This window comes from Scyliorhinus canicula, chromosome 4 (assembly GCF_902713615.1).
Source record: "Scyliorhinus canicula chromosome 4, sScyCan1.1, whole genome shotgun sequence".
Classification (NCBI taxonomy): domain Eukaryota; kingdom Metazoa; phylum Chordata; class Chondrichthyes; order Carcharhiniformes; family Scyliorhinidae; genus Scyliorhinus; species Scyliorhinus canicula.
The window spans coordinates 118,394,258-118,412,070 of NC_052149.1; the positions used below are offsets into that span (position 1 = coordinate 118,394,258).

General features: G+C 46.6%; 1 protein-coding gene across 1 annotated transcript in view; it reads left to right on the forward strand.

Annotated features, from left to right (window-relative positions):
• Positions 1 to 17,813, forward strand: part of atf6 (activating transcription factor 6) — a 440,428-nt gene that overhangs the window by 141,011 nt on the left and 281,604 nt on the right. The window contains exons 11-12 of the mRNA XM_038795101.1: positions 4,971 to 5,081; positions 13,712 to 13,811. Of these exons, the coding sequence (XP_038651029.1) occupies positions 4,971 to 5,081; positions 13,712 to 13,811 (211 nt within the window). The remainder of the gene's footprint in view (positions 1 to 4,970; positions 5,082 to 13,711; positions 13,812 to 17,813) is intronic.

Here is a 17,813-nt window from a genome sequence, read left to right on the forward strand (position 1 = left end):
GGGTTGTTTTCGCTGGAGCTGAGAAGATTGAGGGGTGACCTGATCGATGTGTACAAGATTATGAGGAGCATGAACAGGGTGGATAGGGAGCAGCTATTTGCCTCAATTGAAGGGTTAGTTGTGAGGGGTCAAGAGAGTTCAACGTTAGGGGAGGAGATTTGGGGGAATTTGAGGAAAAACCTTTTTACCCAGAGGGTGGTGATTGTCTGGAATACACTGACTGGGAAGGCAGTAGAGGCGGGTTGCTTCACATCCTTTAAAAAGTACCTGAATGAGTACTTGTCATAATATTTTAGGCTACGAATTGAGGCCAAGTGCTGGCACATGGGATTAGGTAGGCAGGTCAGGTGTTTTTCACACGTCGGTGCAGACTCGATTGGTCGAAGGGCCTCTTCTGTTCTGTATCATTCTGTGATTCTGTGATAATGCATTTACAAAATGATTCAAGTTGGCATGGTGATGCTGTCTTGTGCACTGATACAGAGCTGTGGTTTGGGAAGGCTGTAAGGATGATCCTTCTACATGGCTCCGCTTTCAATTTGAGGTGAATTGGATGGAGATTGTGACAACTCCCTGTGGCAAGAATCCTGATTGAGGAAGAGTTGGATGATGAGATAACCTGCCCAACTAGAACCTTGCACTTTGCAGTATGCAATTACAAGGAGCATAGGTAGGGGTCTTGGGGAAGCCATCTAATTTTGTGGCAATCGATGCACAGATCCAAGCAAATTGAGGTGAAAAGGTTTGGTGCCAGACTGTGGAAGAGAAAACAGCAGAAACCCAATCACCATAACAGCTGCAACCAGGCCAATAACTGCCACAGCATTCCATTATTTCGCCATAGAATTCTTATTTTTTATTTTCTGGAAAAAGTGGCTCAGGATGGTGTGTGGTTTTATAGGTACAACAGCCTTTTGTGATCTCATCCAAATGGTTAGTCTTCATGACTGGCCTCCAGTGAATGTTGACGTGGAGTCTATCAATCACAAATATTCCTTCTAATTTTTCTTTCTTGTCTGCAATCTCTTGGTTACACTGTGTGGTCCCATTAACATTGCTTTGTGACTGGACATGCTGGCAGCATTGTTTGTGTGCTGTCATTTTTACCCTGAGTGCTGCCTCACATATTGCTGTCTGCCTGCCCACCTTTGCAGCTTTGAGGGAACATTGTCAGTCACCTTTTGTTTCCTTTAACAGTACCCAGATGTAGGTACTTTCCAGCAGTGAGGACTGTTTGACTTTATTCCTCCCTGTGTTGTTTGTCAGATGATATTAAAGCCAGTCATATATTTCCATTGCTTCCCTGGCTCAAATCAGTTGACTCACCATTGGTCATAGTTTACATCCAGGTTTCCTTTTCCATATGGTTCACCACATTCACACATTCCCGCTTGAATCTACAGTGGGATCCAGAGCTGCTTCATCTATTTGATTGTATAAGATAGAGTAATGGTCATGGTCTAGTAATTATCTGGCCTTTATGACTCTTGACCTGAACCAACACGGTTGAAGTGCCGCCTCCTCCCTATGTAGAGGTAAGACAGCTGAATCAATCTGATACTACAATGTTTCAAAACAAAGGGCTATCACCACTTTGCCAGCGCAATTTGGGATGAACAGTAAATACCTGTCTTGCCATGATGCCAATATCCATGAAATTAATAAAGCCAGCACAACAATCAATTTTAATGTTTTGGTACATTGGGCTGTTATAACTCCCCTTTTTGCTTTGTGTCGTGTCTACTCAAGTGGGCTTAACTTTCAGGACAATTTTCAGTTGGCCTCTATAATTGTTAACAAGCTCTTTTAAGGAGGAATATAAGTTTGACTGTTTTTGCTTGGCAACTACTATTAAAATGTCTGCCACTGTCATCCCAGGTCCAGCGAGGTCCGTGGGCAGCATGTTGTGTTTACTGTTCAACAAATAACTCCAGAAGTTGAGTATTCCAATTTTAGAGTAGTGCTTACTTTTTGCTCAGGGCATTTTTAATTGACAATTAAATTGGCTAGGCTTTGGATCACTTATTCAATGTGCCTGCCATTCTCAAACCTTGGCCACATCTTGGTCACGTGTATTTTGAATTAGTTTTCTCAGCTTTAAATCATTAAAAAAAATCTCCCAAGTTCCAACAATTGAGTAGCTGAAATTACATTTTGTTTTGGCATTGTGCCCATTTGCTGTATGACAGTTCAGAAAATGGAAATTCTTTGAGCACAGCTCTGATTTGCTTTCTTTGAGATAATTGGAGCTTTCTTACGTGGAAAGGATCAGAAAGATTTGAATGACTTGGTGATGTTCATTTCACCATCATTGGAATTTCACTAAAGCCAATCATGTCGACTTGATCTGAGGTTATTGTCTCCCTCTTATTAAGTGATTGTTGAAGCCATAGGAAATATTTAAGTTGTTTCTCATTTCAACATACTGTTCCTTTTGGATACAGCTTTGGCTCAGTGTCTTTCAATTAGGTTTATCTATAGAAATAGATTAATGATTTGCAGACGGCTTTTCAAATCTATATTACAGGATGATAGAGCACAAAGATATGAAGCTGCTTTGCGTTGTGAGGATAATCTGCTGCACCATTGACTAAGCCGTTGCCACTAGTGACACGTGAAATGGTATCTGTACAGTCGTGTTAGATGTTACTCAACTGGGCTGTCTGACCGTTGACCCTTGAGCTTAATTTTCTTTTCCTTTATTGCCTCCAGACTCTTGGCTAACACAGTACCATCAGTTCTGGATAAGTTGATTACTTCAGTCACTATACTCCAGCCAGGGTTTCATTGGCTGTTGCAACAAAGCCAACTGACACATGTGTACTGAGTCACAGCCAATGCAAAACAACAAGTTTAGTTGACATAATTCATGCAATTCAAATGTTGAAACATGGTAATCCTAGAGTTTTGCTGTTACCATAATGTTGGTAGGATCGGATAAGTATTTTTATGCAGTTTTGTGAATATAGACCAAACTTTTTATTTTCACTTCCTCAAACCTGGCTACACGATGTACAAATAAGTGATCTCTTAACTCCAATTAAAGAAACATGCACTTTATGCTGACTGTTGGGCGCAGGTGATGGGATTACCTCTTGTTCAAAGTCAATATTAATAGGGGTGAAGAGAGTCATGTACATTTGAGCTTCTCCTTGAATTTGAGACTTCCTCAATGAAGGTATTGTCTGTTTTTGTCAGAAAATTTGTTTTTGACACCCGGGACCTGATATTGACTACCAAGGTGGAAAATGGGAATTGGGAAATTTCCTGGTTCCGGCATCTGCCTTGTGGAAAATGTCTTATCCCATTTTCACACTGGCCAATGGGGAAAGGGAGGATAAGCAGTCAGTGTGGGGTACAAGTGTGCAGGTGCAGGATAGAGTTGGGCCCATTGCCCCCAGATACAGATTGGAGGTGACTGCAGGAGTTACCAAATTTGCAAGGCCCACCTTTGGCCTAGTTCATTTCTAAAACGTTAGGCCCTCTAGTCCTGATCCCATCACTCTCCCACCCACACCGTATGCGCCATCCATGCCAACTTGTAACCCCCCACCCCAGGCTCCTTGCAGTCCTTTGCCAACTTAATGCCAAATCATGAACCCATCCACTCCCATGCACCCATATAGCCTGAGTGCCAACTCTGGCTAATCCATGCCCTCCCACCCAGAACTCATTCCCTTTTCCCTTTCACTTTCCGTGCCAGCTCGCCCAATATCCGGCCTGGGCAAACCTGAGGAGCCAAGTTGTCATTAAATAAAGCAAAGGCCTAAGTATCTGTCATAACCTTTGTTATTGTAAAAAACATAATTCATGAAAGTCCACTCAAAACTTTAAAAGCTCAAGTATTTAATCCCTTATGAACTCAAACAGGCTTGTATTCATAGCCCCATATCAAATACACCTAATCCTTTAACACACACTTTGAACTGTCCATCAAAATATCAACTTCAAACCTCCTGTTGGGGATGCTTGTCGGTATTGGGAAGCAACCGAACCTTAATAATAATACTATAGGGTGGCATGTGGTGCAGTGGTTAGCACTGGGACTATGGCGCTGAGGACCCGGGTTCAAATCCCTGCCCTGGGTCACCGTCCATGTGGAGTTGTGCATTCTCCCCATGTCTGCGAGGGTTTCACCCCCACAACCCAAAGATGTGCAGGTTAGGTGGATTGGCCACAATAAATTGCCTCTTAATTGGAAAAAAAAAATAATTGTGTACTTTAAATTTAGAAAAAATAATAATATTGTAACATCCTTTGCGGGAATGTCAATAAACATCTATTGTAACTGCTAGAACAGATTTTCAACTCTTGCAACTCTACAACTCTTGTTTCGAAACTACAGCAACATGAAGCAACTTGTCAAATGTGTAGCCTCCTTTTGGCTCAATGCATTGATTTAATGGGATTTATTTCAATTGCCACATATTTCTGGTTTTATAAGCTAAATAACTTGTGACAATAAAAGATTATTGTTATTATTATTGTATCAAACTTCTTTTGAGTCCAAAGGAAGCCTCGCAAGTTGACGTTTGCAACTGTGAGAATAAATCGGAAGATGCTGATCTCTACCTTAGCCCTGGCAGGGATTTGTGTATTACTGCCGAAATTGTTTAACTTTGGATTTTAGTTCCAAATATTGCACATGCAAGGGAAGCACTCGGCATGGGTTGGTGAGGGGGATTAATATCTTTAGGAACAACAGCTATTGTCTTAACCTGACATGTGTCAAGATTTTTAAAAGCTAGAAATAATTTGGATTTAACTTCAATGGTAAGGAATGGGAAAATACGGTATAGCAACAAGTAGCTTTTGCCAGTGAGATGTGCGAGTTATGACCCCAGTGTTCACTCAGAATTTGACTTATCATTTGTTTCAATCAAGTGTTATGAGCGTATATGTGAAGATATAGACACTTTGTTGCCCTGAGAGCCAAGGCCCTTCTAAATTTCACAATCTGCTTCTTTCAGAAATGGAATTTCAATCTCAGAAAAAAAAGATCTGATGGTAGTGAAGAAGGAACCTCTTCTCTTTGTCCAACGAGCATGTCAACCACAAGTTAATAGGACTGAATCGCTTAGGTGAGTATATAGTATTGTATGGAAACCGCCAAAATTTCATTCTGTTTCAAGAAGCTGTACAAATGCTGTACTTGATATTTAATCCCTCCCTGAAAGGCATACTTAATAAATAAATGGTTGTCATCCCTATGAACTGCCCAGCTCTGCAGCATTTCAAGGGTTTTGTGTAAAGGGAAGCTGTACAGTTGGAGGGATCTGGCATCAAGTATACTGGATGGTTCCTCCAAAGTCAATCTTCTAAAATATGGTTGTTTCATCATGTTTGGTTGCACCACAGGTGAATTTTGTGGGCTGTATAGAGAAGTAGGCTTGTATATATTGTCCTTTTATGGTGGCGGAGAGGAATACAAAGTTTATTGTTATGTTTTGAAACTGTTTCTTGAATTTAAGGTAAAATGGTGTAGTGAAGGGTGTCATGTGACCTTTGTATTCTGTCCAACAACCAGCCTGGGTGACTTGATTCTTATTGGGAAAAGAGGTGCCTAAGTCAAGAGATGTCCTGAGAATTTGAAAAATATTCACATCGGTAGACAATGGCAAGAACATTGTGCTGACTGCCAGTATTGTAGCACATTGGTTAGCACTGTTGCTTCACAGTGCCAGGGTCCCAAGTTTGATTCCCGGCTTGGGTCACTGGAGTCTGCACGTTCTCCCCGTGTCTGCGTGGGTTTCCTCTGGGTGCTCTGGTTTCCTCCCACAGTCCAAAGATGTGCAGGTCAGGTGGATTCACCATGCTAAATTGCCCTTAGTGTCCAAAAAGGTTAGGTGGGGTTACTGGGTTATGGGGACAGGGTGGAGCTCTGGGTTTAAGTGAAGTGCTGTTTCCAAAGGCCGGTGCAGACTTGATGGGCTGAATGGCCTCCTTCTGTACTGTAAATTCTTTGATTCTATGACTGTGGACAGACTGTTAGTCTCCAAATCTCACAGGGCGGTGTGAGTAATGTCATCAATGGCTACGTTTTAAACTGTCTTTTTCATTCTTTTTCTTTTGTTAAATAATTTTTATTAAGATTTTCACAAAATATAAACAACAACAACACAATATTAACAAAACAACCATGGTAAAAACCCAAGAACAACACCCACCCAACTACAAAAGCAACTGAAAAAAAGCAAACAACAAAAAGGAAAGAGATAACACCCGCCACATCCCACAAACCCATGTACACAGTTCTCCCTCCCACCGAACCAACCAACCCCCCCCCCCTGCTGCTGCTGGCCTATTTCCCTACCATTCCGCCAGGAAGTCCAGGAAAGGCTGCCACCGCCTAAAGAACCCCTGAACTGATACCCTCAGGGCAAATTTCACCGTCTCCAATTTGATGAACCCCGCCATATCATTGATCCAGGCCTCCACGCTTGGGGGCCTCGCATCCTTCCACTGAAGAAGAATCCTCCGCCGGGCTACTAGGGACGCAAAGGCCAGGACACCGGCCTCTTTCGCCTCCTGCACTCCCGGCTCCACTGCAACCCCAAAAATTGCGAGTCCCCAGCCTGGCTTGACCCTGGATCCCACCACCCTCGACACCGTCCTTGCTACCCCCTTCCCTACTCCCCCAGCGCTGGGCACGCCTAAAACATATGGGTGCGGTTCGCTGGGCACCCCGAGCACCTAGCACACCTGTCATCGCCCCCGAAAAAACCTACTCATCCTCGTCCCAGTCATGTGGGCCCTATTCAGCACCTTGAACTGTATGAGGCTAAGCCTCGCACAGGAAGAGGAGGAATTCACTCTTTCCAGGGGATCCGCCCACGTCCCCTCCTCAATCTCCTCACCCAGCTCCTCTTCCCATTTACCCTTCAGTTCCTCCACCGAGGCCTCGTCTACCTCCTGCATTACCCGGTATATGTCTGAAATCCTCCCTCCTCCAACCCACACCCCCGAGAGCACCCTGTCCCGTACCCCACGTGGGGGCAACAAGGGGAACCCCTCCACCTGCCGCCTGGCAAACGTCCTAACCTGCATGTACCGAAACATGTTCCCCAGGGGGAGCCCAAACTTCCCCTCTAACTCACCCAGGCTCGCAAACCTCCCCTCCACAAACAGGTCCCTCAACCTCCTAACCCCTACCCTGTGCCAGCCCAGAAATCTGCCATCAATGCTCTCTGGAACAAACCGATGGTTCCCCCGTATCGGGGCCTCCATCGAGCCCCCCACTTCTCCCCTATGCCGTCTTCATTGCCCCCAAATTTTGAGGGTAGCCGCCACCACCAGGCCCGTGGTATACCTCGTTGGAGGGAGCTGCAATGGCGCCGTTACCAGCGCCTCCAGGCTCGTGCCCACACAGGACGCTACCTCCATCCTCTTCCATGCTGCCCCGTCCATTACCCACTTACGCACCATCGCTGCGTTGGCAGCCCAATAGTACCCACATAGGTTGGGCAGAACCAGCCCCCCCTATCCCTGCCCCGTTCCAAGAACACTCTTCTCACCCTCTGAGTCCCATGCGCCCACACAAATCCCGTAATGCTCCTGTTGACCCTCCTAAAAAAGGCCTTCGGGATAAGGATGGGGAGGCACTGGAACAGGAACAAAAACCTCGGGAGCACCGTCACCTTAACGGACTGCACCCTCCCCGCCAGTGAGAGCGGTAACATATCCCACCTTGTGAACTCCTCCTCCATCTGCTCCACCAACCTTGTGAGGTTGAGCTTGTGCAGGGCCCGCCAGCTCCCAGCCACCTGGACTCCTAGGTACCTGAAGCTCTTCCCTGCCTGCTTCAGTGGGAACCTACCAATCCCCTCCTCCTGATCCCCCGGGTGCACCACGAACAACTCGCTCTTGCCCAGGTTCAGCTTATACCCAGAGAAGCCCCCAAATTCACTAAGAATCCTCATCACCTCCGGCATCCCCCCCACCGGGTCCGCCACATACAGCAACAGGTCGTCCGCATAAAGTGACACTCGATGCTCCTCCCCACCCCGCACCAGGCCCCTCCAGTTCCCTGACTCCCTCAACGCCATGGCCAGGGACTCAATTGGCAACGCAAAGAGCAAGGGGGACAGGGGACACCCCTGTCTCGTCCCGCGGTACAGCCGAAAGTACTCCAACCTTCTCCTATTCATGGCTACACTCGCCATCGGGGCCTCATAGAGCAACCTCACCCAACGGACAAACCCCTCCCCAAACCCAAACCTTTCCAACACCTCCCACAGATACCCCACTCAACCCTATCAAAGGCCTTCTCCGCATCTAATGCCACCACTATCTCCGCCTCCCCTTCCACAGCCGGCATCATAATAACGTTGAGGAGCCTTCATACGTTTGTATTCAACTTCCTTCCCTTCACAAACCCTGTCTGGTCCTCATAAATGACCCCGGCACACAATCCTCCATTCTTGTAGCTAAGATCTTTGCCAGCAGCTTGGAGTCTACATTGAGCAGCGTGATCGGCCTATATGACCCACACTGCAGAGGGTCCTTGGCCCGCTTCAGGATCAAGGAAATCAGGCCCGTGACATAGTTGGGGGCAAAGCCCCCCCCCCCCCCCTTGCCTTGTTAAAGGTCCGGACCAACAGGGGGCACAACAGGTCCGTATACCTTTTATAAAATTCGGCCGGAAACCCATCCGGCCCCGGCGCCTTCCCCGACTGCATGCTCCCTATCCCTTTAACCAGCTCCTCCAGCTCAATCGGCGCCCCCGGTCCCTCCACCTGCCCCTCCTCCACCCTCGGAAATCGCAGCTTGTCCAAGAAGCGCCCCATTCCACCCCCCTCCACCGGGGGTTCAGACCTGTACAGTTCCCCATAAAAGTCCATGAAGACCCCATTAACATCTACCCCCCTCCGCACCACCTTTTCAGCTCTATCTGTCACTCCCCCAATCTCCCTGGCCGCGTCCCGCTTTCGGAGCTGGTGTGCCAGCATCCTGTTCGCCTTCTCCCCATATTCATACACCGCCCCCTGTGCTTTCCTCCACTGAGCTTCCGCCTTTCTGGTAGTCAATAGGTCGAACCTGGCCTGAAGGCTACGTCTCTCCCCCAGCAATCCCTCCTCCGGAGCCTCCGCACATCTCCTATCCACCCTCACCATCTCCCCTATCAGTCTCTCCCTCTGCTCCCCCTCTCCCTATGGGTTCGGATGGAAATCAACTCCCCTCTAATCACCGCCTTCAATGCCTCCCAGACCGTCCCCACTCGGACCTCCCCGTTATCGTTGGCTTCAAGGTACCTCTCAATACACCCCCGAACCCTCCCTGCCACCTCCTCATCTGCCAGCAGCCCCATCTCCAAGTGCCAGAGCGGATGTTGGTCCCTCTCCTCCCCCAGCCCGAGGTCCACCCAGTGCGGGGCATGATCTGAGATGGCAATGGCAGAGTATTCAGCATCCTCCACCCTCGAAACCAGCCCCCTGCTCAGGACAAAAAAAATCAATCCTCGAATAGGCCTTATGCACGGGGGGGAAAAACGAGTACTCCCTGGCCCTTGGCCTCGCAAACCTCCAGGGATCCACCTCTCCCATCTGATCCATAAATCCCCTCAACACCTTAGCCGCCGCTGGCTTCCTACCCGTCCGGGACTTGGATCGATCCAATGGGGGATCCAGCACCGTGTTGAAGTCCCCCCCCCATGATCGGGCCCCCCGCCTCCAGGTCCGGAATGCGGCCCAACATGCGCCGCATAAACCCCGCATCGTCCCAATTTGGGGCGTAAACATTCACCAACACCACCCGCTCCCCCTGCAGCTTACCACTCACCATCACATACCTCTCGCCACTGTCAGCCACTACATTTAACTTCTCAAACGACACCCTCTTTCCCACCAGGATCGCCACCCCCCGATTCTTTTCATCCAGCTCCGAATGAAATACTTGGCCCACCCGACCCTTCCTCAGCCGAACCTAGTCCGCCACTTTCAGGTGTGTCTCTTGGACCATGGCCACATCCGCCTTCAGCCCCATCAAGTGCGCAAACACCCTGGCCCGTTTGACTGGCCCATTCAGCCCCCTCACATTCCAGGTTATCAGCCGGATCAGAGGGCTCCCTGCCCTGCCGATTAGCCACAACCAATCCCCTGCCCACCACTGGCCAGCGTCCCCTGCTTGGCCAGTTCCCCACAGCGACAACTCCCCCCCCCCCCCCCCCCCCCCCCCCCCCCCCCCCCCACCCACACACGCACCACCACCACCACCACCCCAGCACCCCCCTGCATCCTCCAGCTCCTTCCTGGCCATTCCAGCGGCAACCCGGTCCCCCCCCCCCCCCCCAAGGCTAGGACCGCCCCTAGCTGCGCCCCTCCTTTCATAGCACTCCCGTGAGCCAGCTAACTTCTGCTGACCCTGGCGACTCCTGCCATACCTCCGACTCCTCTCCATGTGGGACTACTCCTCCTCTTTTGTGCCCATCAGCAGGCCCCCCCCCCCCCCCCCCCCCCCCCCCCCGGCCGCGCGGGAAAATATCAGCCAGCAACAGCCCGCGCTTCTCAGCCCCGTCTCCGCCCCCATCATCCCACAGCGCGGGAAACCAGAGAAAAGCCCGCGTTTTCGCCCTGCCCAACCCCGCCTCCTCTAGGGCAACTCCCATTGCCAGTCCCCACCACCATCTCCCCGCACTCCCAGTTTACCTCCCTGCCCGAAAGCCAACCCACATCTTGCATTAAACAGAGAACCCCCCCCGCCCCCAGAGCAAAAATCAAATACAATTACATTATCATACAAAATCCCCCATCTTGGACCCTCAGTTTGAGTCCAGTTTCTCGGCCTGCACAAAGGCCCACGCCTCCTCCGGGGTCTCAAAATAATGGTGCCTGTCCTTGTAGGTGACCCACAGACGCGCCGGCTGCAACATGCCAAACTTCACGCTCCGTCTGTGGAGCACCGCCTTCGTCCGGTTGAACCCGGCCCTCCGCTTAGCCACCTCCGCACTCCAGTCCTGGAAGATCCGCACCTCCGTGTTCTCCCACTTGCTGCTCCGCTCCTTCTTGGCCCACCGGATTACGCACTCACCATCAACGAACCGGTGAAACCGCACCAACACCGCCCACGGCGGCTCGTTCTGCTTGGGCCTCCTAGCCAGAATTCTGTGGGCCCCCTCCAACTCCAGGGGCCCCTGGAAGAACCGAGCTCCCATCAGCGAGTTCAGCATAACAACCACATAGGCCGCCAGGTCCGACCCCTCCAGCCCCTCCGTGAGGCCCAGGATCCGCAAATTCTTCCGCCTCGACCGGTTGTCCAGCTCCTTGAACCGCTCCTGCCACCTTTTATGGAGCGCCTCGTGCATCTCCACCTTCCCCGCGACGGCCACGGCCTCATCCTCCCTTTCGGAGGCCTGCTGCTGCAGCTCCCGGATCGCGGCCCCCTGGGCTGTCTGAGTCTCCATCAGCTCTCTGGTGGTAGCCTTCAGCGACTCAAGCAGCTCCACCTTAAGCTCCTGGAAGCAGCGCAGCAGAGTCTCCTGCGCCCACTGCCTCAGCTCCTCTAGGGCTCCGCCGGCCGCCATTTTGTTTCTCTTCCCCCGCTTTTCCAGGGGCGCTTCCACCGTTTTTCTTCTTGCCCCACTCCTGGTCCGGACCATAGGACCGTAGGGATCTACTCCAGACCCCTTCCCACGTCGGGATTCGTCGACGAAGTTCCGTTGAGGGCCCTGAAAAGAGCCCCAAAGTCCGTTATTAGCGGGAGCTGCCGAACGTGCGGCTTAGTTCCGCATTGCCGCCACCGGAAGTTCCTGTCTTTTTAATTCTAAGCGAGAATGGAGTTGGGGTCTGGAGGGTAGCTAATTGGCATTTCTCTCTGGACACAAGGCCAAGCTGAAGATGGATTTTGGAAAGCGAAGGATCCAGAAGGAGCCGTTGCAGTATTGGGTTACAGGGCTTCCTAAGATTTCACCAAACCTCAGGGATCTAAGTGAGTCTGCAAGAATCTGAGTGAGAGAGAGAGCAGGATATGGAGGCAGCTATTTCTGAATCTGAAGCAGAGAAAATGGTAATACTATTGTTCACCATACAGAACATGGATGGGAGCTCGTACTCAGATTGAAGAGACGGAGTTTGTGAGACTTTATAAGAGGCTGGAAGATTCACCCAGTTTGAGCTACAGGGAAGGGATTTCCAGCTTAACCCTCACAGTGGAAGTCAGTTCTGGGACTAGTAGTTACCCAGCTGGGAATAGGAAAATGAAGCAGACCCATGGGAGTGGAGAATACCTTAGACGGTTCCGGAAGAATCAAATAGCTACTTGAAGGGCAGCGTGGCTTGGGATTTTCAATTGTGCTAAATGTCACAGGTGGGATCTTTTCTATAGCTTAAACTGTAAATTACCTGCTGAATGTTGTTGCGTCAATGTTGCTTTTAGTTCATTTGTAACAGTAAATGCGTTGAAACTTAAATCTTGTTGTGTGACCTTTTACTCAGTCTTTGGAAATGCAAATAGCTTTTCAAAATGTTATTAGTCTTTCTGGGGGTCATAACAAGTGGACTAAAGGATTTTGCTTTCATTGCTAATACCTGAATCTGGATCGGATAAAGATTAAATTATTTTTTCAAATATATAACCGTCTAATTAAGGAAGAGTTTTGGAAATGCTTGCCCAGTTTCTTGCCAACAGATAGCTGTTTGCAATTAAAAGCAGCTTCAGTCCAAGTTGGTTGGATGTAAGCAATAGAAAATTAACCAACTGTTGTATGAATTGGAAATGGAATATTGTTGATTTGAGTTTGGAACAGGATTAAAAAGTCTTTACAGCTGACTGCTGTACCAGTCCTGGGACTGCTTGATGCCAAGTTTTAAAATAATTAAAGAAAGTCCATCCTTTACTGTAAAAGAGTTAAAAAAGTAACAAATTACCCCTTCTACCTTGTGTTTGAGTGAGATGGCTTAAACACTTCAAGTGAGCTTGCTATGCCTGTTGTCGGCAGGAATGCATGTGGCCACCCACAATGTAAGTTTACAAGTATTGTGTTTAAATAAAAATATGTTTTCATTGAGAACTTCGTATTTCAAAAGTGATGGAACTTAAAGCATAGAAGGTGGCCATTTGGCTGGGTCTTCATGCCTGTGCAGATGCTGTTTCATGGCATGAGTCTTATTTCCCTTTCTATATTTTCTTCTTTTTCTTCCCTCCCTTTTAACTACTTCATTGTTTTTTCTTAACCGAAAAAGAATTTATGTAACTTGGAGTACGTTGTGTTCTTCTCAAGGTTTGATGGCTAATTAAGTGGCTGCCGGTTGGCAGTAACGCCAACCCCAAGATAGCATTATCCCTGTGGAGCTTGCTCTGTGAACCAAGCCTTAGTTATTGGATTTGACAGTAAATGCACATTTTAGCAGCATGCTGAATAATTCAACTGATGTTTTTAATAGTGAACTATACATCAGTAGAGCTAACCTATTTATCTCCAAGGAAAACAAAATATCTTGATGCTATTGCTGTATTAATAGTGCTTTATTGATATTACATACTTAAGCACACGGAATTTATGCAAAATAACCTGTTTCAAAACATATTACCTGTGTGAAGATCCAGATAACTGATTTCACATAATTGAGCAGTTTGCTGATAGATTTAGTGAATTAAACAAAGATTATCCATTTTAACCTTGCCTCAACAGCTCCCAGATTGAATGTCCAGTCATAACTTGTGAATATTATCAGTCACCAATTTCTCCTGAAACATTTTCTCTGTTATCTTGGTGTAGGCTAGCAGATGAACTCCGTGGGTGGGTCCATCGACATGAAGTCGTCAGAGTCAAATTGAGAAAAGGATCCAAAATGCTTCATAAATTAAGAACTGTGACGGTTGGTACTTAATATTTACTTATTTTTTAAAAAAAATTAAAACTTCCTTTTGTGGATAGTTACAGTTTGAGAAATAAGTATATACCTGAGAAGTAAAGCAAATGTCAAATTTATCGCTGTCAAAGTAACTGCCACTCGTTTGTAGGATAGGGTAGGTCTGATTGGGGTTGGGTAAGCATAGTAATTCGTAAGAGCGAAGAAGTCCTACCAATTCTAGATATTTATGCTTAGTATCATATTTTGAATCTTCTGTTGCATGGAAGATTGAAGCAGTTTTTTCGATTTTGGGTACTTTCACTCAAGTTAATTTGGCTTCTGCATTTTAGTACACCTGTCTCTGCTCCTTATGAACTCCCCTTTGTCTTCATTGACCTTGATCTTGGGCTAAATTTCTAATAGCAAGTCCAGGATAGCGATCAGAAAGCTTTGATGTAAATTCCTTTGGCTGCAGTATCTATCTTGTGCCTACACAGAACTTGATTCCATCTTTGAAAAGCCATTGTGTCACAATATTATTGGACCTTATAATAGATCAGCTGATATTCTAACCAACTTTCTGGGGAAAGAAGCAAATGAAGGTCTTATTCTGTTGTTAACCTTGTGTATGTGCAGTGATTATCTTAAATCTTCCAATTGGGAGCTAAGTGGAGCTTTCAGAAAATTTCCAGTTTTTAAGCTTTTCGAATTATTGCAATTGGATCCAAGGGACTGCATGTAATTTGAACAAAAAACAAAAAGGCGAAATGCTTTGCTTTTGTTAGATTCGTAAATATCTCTTAGTTTAGTCACAGTGTGTACAGCATTTAGCATATTTCATGTGTTCGTGTCAATTGACATCTAAGCTGATTCAGGTACAGAATTTTAGTATTTTGCCATTACATAATGCACAAATTTGAATCCAGTCACTGGTTGCGATATTTTCATTGAATTAGAGATGAAGCAAAAATGTTTCAGGTGCACTCAATAAACCAAGCCAACTCAATCCTGGGATGTATTTATGCCTTGTCATGTGCTGTGAGAGTCACGCTGATGAGTGCTGATTCAGGGAATAAAAAAATGAAATACAGACAGTGCTTCAGGTCAAAACGCAAATATTAGAAGTACTGAAGTTAGACATGAAATGCTTAGCAGCTGATCAGTCTCCTGTTGAGTATTGAGCAGGTATGTCTATTCACGAGTATAGCGCGCATTCTGATTGACTGCGTAGAGTAAGTTTTAATCATCTTTCGGCCTGAAAAGTAAACTTATCACTTGTAGCCAATTCTGGGATGTGGCAGATATTTTCCTTCAAATGTGTTATTTCTAATCCTGTGGGCTTTTTAAAAAAGTCAGTCATTCCTTAAGCCATCCATTCATTAGATCCAGATTTCGCTGATGTAAGCTGTTGCTTAAATTCATCATGAAGCCATTAAACTAGGTGTCCTCTACAAATTTTACAATATGGTAGATATGCTGTATTTCATATTATTATAGACAGGTGGTAGCTTAATTTAAATGGCACTAGGTTCTCCTCTTCCAACCTATCCGTCTTTATAATTGGTGACTCATTTCCCAACGCCACAATCATTTTAGTGTGATTCAACTGGTCTTTAATAACCGCACAGCAAACTTGAGATAGGATGAACCTCAAATGAGTAATTTATTTGCACACATTCAGAATGCGGAAAGAGTGTTTGCAATGTCCCCCTCCCCTTCAGATAGTAAAGAGAGGGTTAGAGAAAATAAAGATTTATAGTGCAGAGACCACAGAGAAAATAAATATTGTTTCACGTGTATTCTGGAGTCAAGCACCAAAGTCCAAAGAGATATTCCTTCACAGAGGTCAGTGAGCTGAAAACTCATGCTGCATAATTGATTTTTCCCGTGGTGTTGACTTCACACAAGGAGATGAATCAGCTTTGTAAGTAGTGGTACAGAATTTCTAGCAGAAGCAGTGTTCAACCTGGGCAGGGCTCCTTTTCTGTGAGGCTGCCAGTTAGATGGTAAAAAGCAGATTGAGCTTTGTCGTTCAGCAAAGCAATATTGCTGGTTCTACAAGTCAGAGGCCCATGCCACATGACACCCACCTCTCTGGACTGTCTTTGACAGCAGCTGTGTAAACCCTCGCCTGGGTCTCTGAGATTGTTAAATGTCCCAACCATTAAGAATCGAAAGAAAGCTTGTGGGGCCTTTTTGTCAAAGCAGACGAGCAAAAGGTCTGTACAGCCCACAGGGGTGTAAGTGTAGCTCCCCAGAGATAACTATGTGCGAGTTTCCCGATACTGCTAGACAGCTCGTTTTGTTTGGGAGTCAGAGACAGACATAGATTCAGCCAATTTATGGAAATGGTTCAGTTTTTATTTCATTTTATAAATAGCAATGAGGTTATCTATATATATAAATATATATAATATATATATATATATAATATATTGTGTACATATAAAAATATGCAATGTGAGGTCTTAATTCCTCACCTTATTGATTGAATGCTTGAAGACCATGGGGCAGATATCATGGACATAAGTGGTTTCCTTCTCAGAGGCAGTTGAGAAGGCAATAAATGCTGGTCTTGCCAGCAAAGCTTACATTCCGCGAGTGACTTTTAAAAAGTCAATTCGTTATTACTGTCATCAAGATCGTTTTTTTAAATTCTTTGATGAAACTTGGGTGTCAATGGCTAGACCAGCATTTTATTGCTCCATCCCTAATTGCCCATGAGAATGTTGTGCTGAGCCACTTTCTTGGAGCATTGGAGTCCATGTGGTGCAGGTACACCCACAGTGTCATTAGGAAGGGAGCTCCAGGGTTTTGACCCAGCGGCAGTGAAGGAACAGTGCTATCATTCCATGTCATCATTATGTATGTCTTGGAGGGGAGCTTGCAGGTGGTGGTATTCCCATGCATCTGCTGCCTTTGTCCTTCCAGGTGGTAGAGGGTGCAGATTTAGAAAGTGCTGTCGAAGGAGCCTTGGTGAGTTTCTGCATTGCACATTGTAGATGGTACGCATTGCTGCATCGGTGGTGGAGGAAGTAGATTTGGAGATGGTGGAAGGGGAGCCAATCAAGTGGATTGTTTTATCTTCAATGTCATTGTGTTTATTGATCATTGTTGGAGCTACTCATCCAGGCAAGTGGAAAGTAGTCCATCACATTATGACTTGTGCCTTATCAATGGTAGCCAGGCTTTGCGAAGTCAGGAAGTGAATTACTCATTGCTGAATTCCCAGCGTCTGACCTGCTCTTGTAAACACTGTATTTGTATGGCTAATCCAGTCCAATTTATGGTCAATGGTAGCCCCGAGGTTGTTAATAATGGGGGATCCAGCGATGGCAATGCCTTGAATGTCAAGCCGAGGTGGTTAGACTCTCTCTTGTTGGAGAAAGTCATTGCCTGGCATTAGTGTGCTTCCTGTAACAGCCTCCCCGAACAGGCGCCGGAATGTGGCGACTAGGGGCTTTTCACAGTAACTTCATTGAAGTCTACTCATGACAATAAGCGATTTTCATTTTTCAAATGTTACTTTCCACGTATTAACCCTTCTGAAGGGCAGAAAGGGTTGGGCAATAAATGCTGGCCTAGCCAATGACACCGACATCCCATAAATGTATTAAAAAAAACCAAGCCTGAATGTTGTCCAGGTCTTTTTGCATATGGACACGCACTGCTTCAGTATCTGAGAAGCTACAAATGATGTTGGAACATTGTACAGTCAGCAGTGAATATCCCAATTTCTGACATTATTATGCAGGGACGGTCTTTGTTAAAGCAGCTAAAGGATGCACCTGGGGCACTACCCTGAGGAACCCCTGCAGTGATAATAATATAATAATCTTTATTGTCACAAGTAGACTTGCATTAACACTGCAATTAAATTACTGTGAAAAGCTCCTAGTCGCCACATTCCGGCGCCTGTTCGCGTACAATGAGGGAGAATTCAGAATGTCCAGTTCACCTAATAGCACGTCTTTCGGAACTTGTGGGAGGAAACTGGAGCACCTGGAGGAAACCCACACGGGGAAA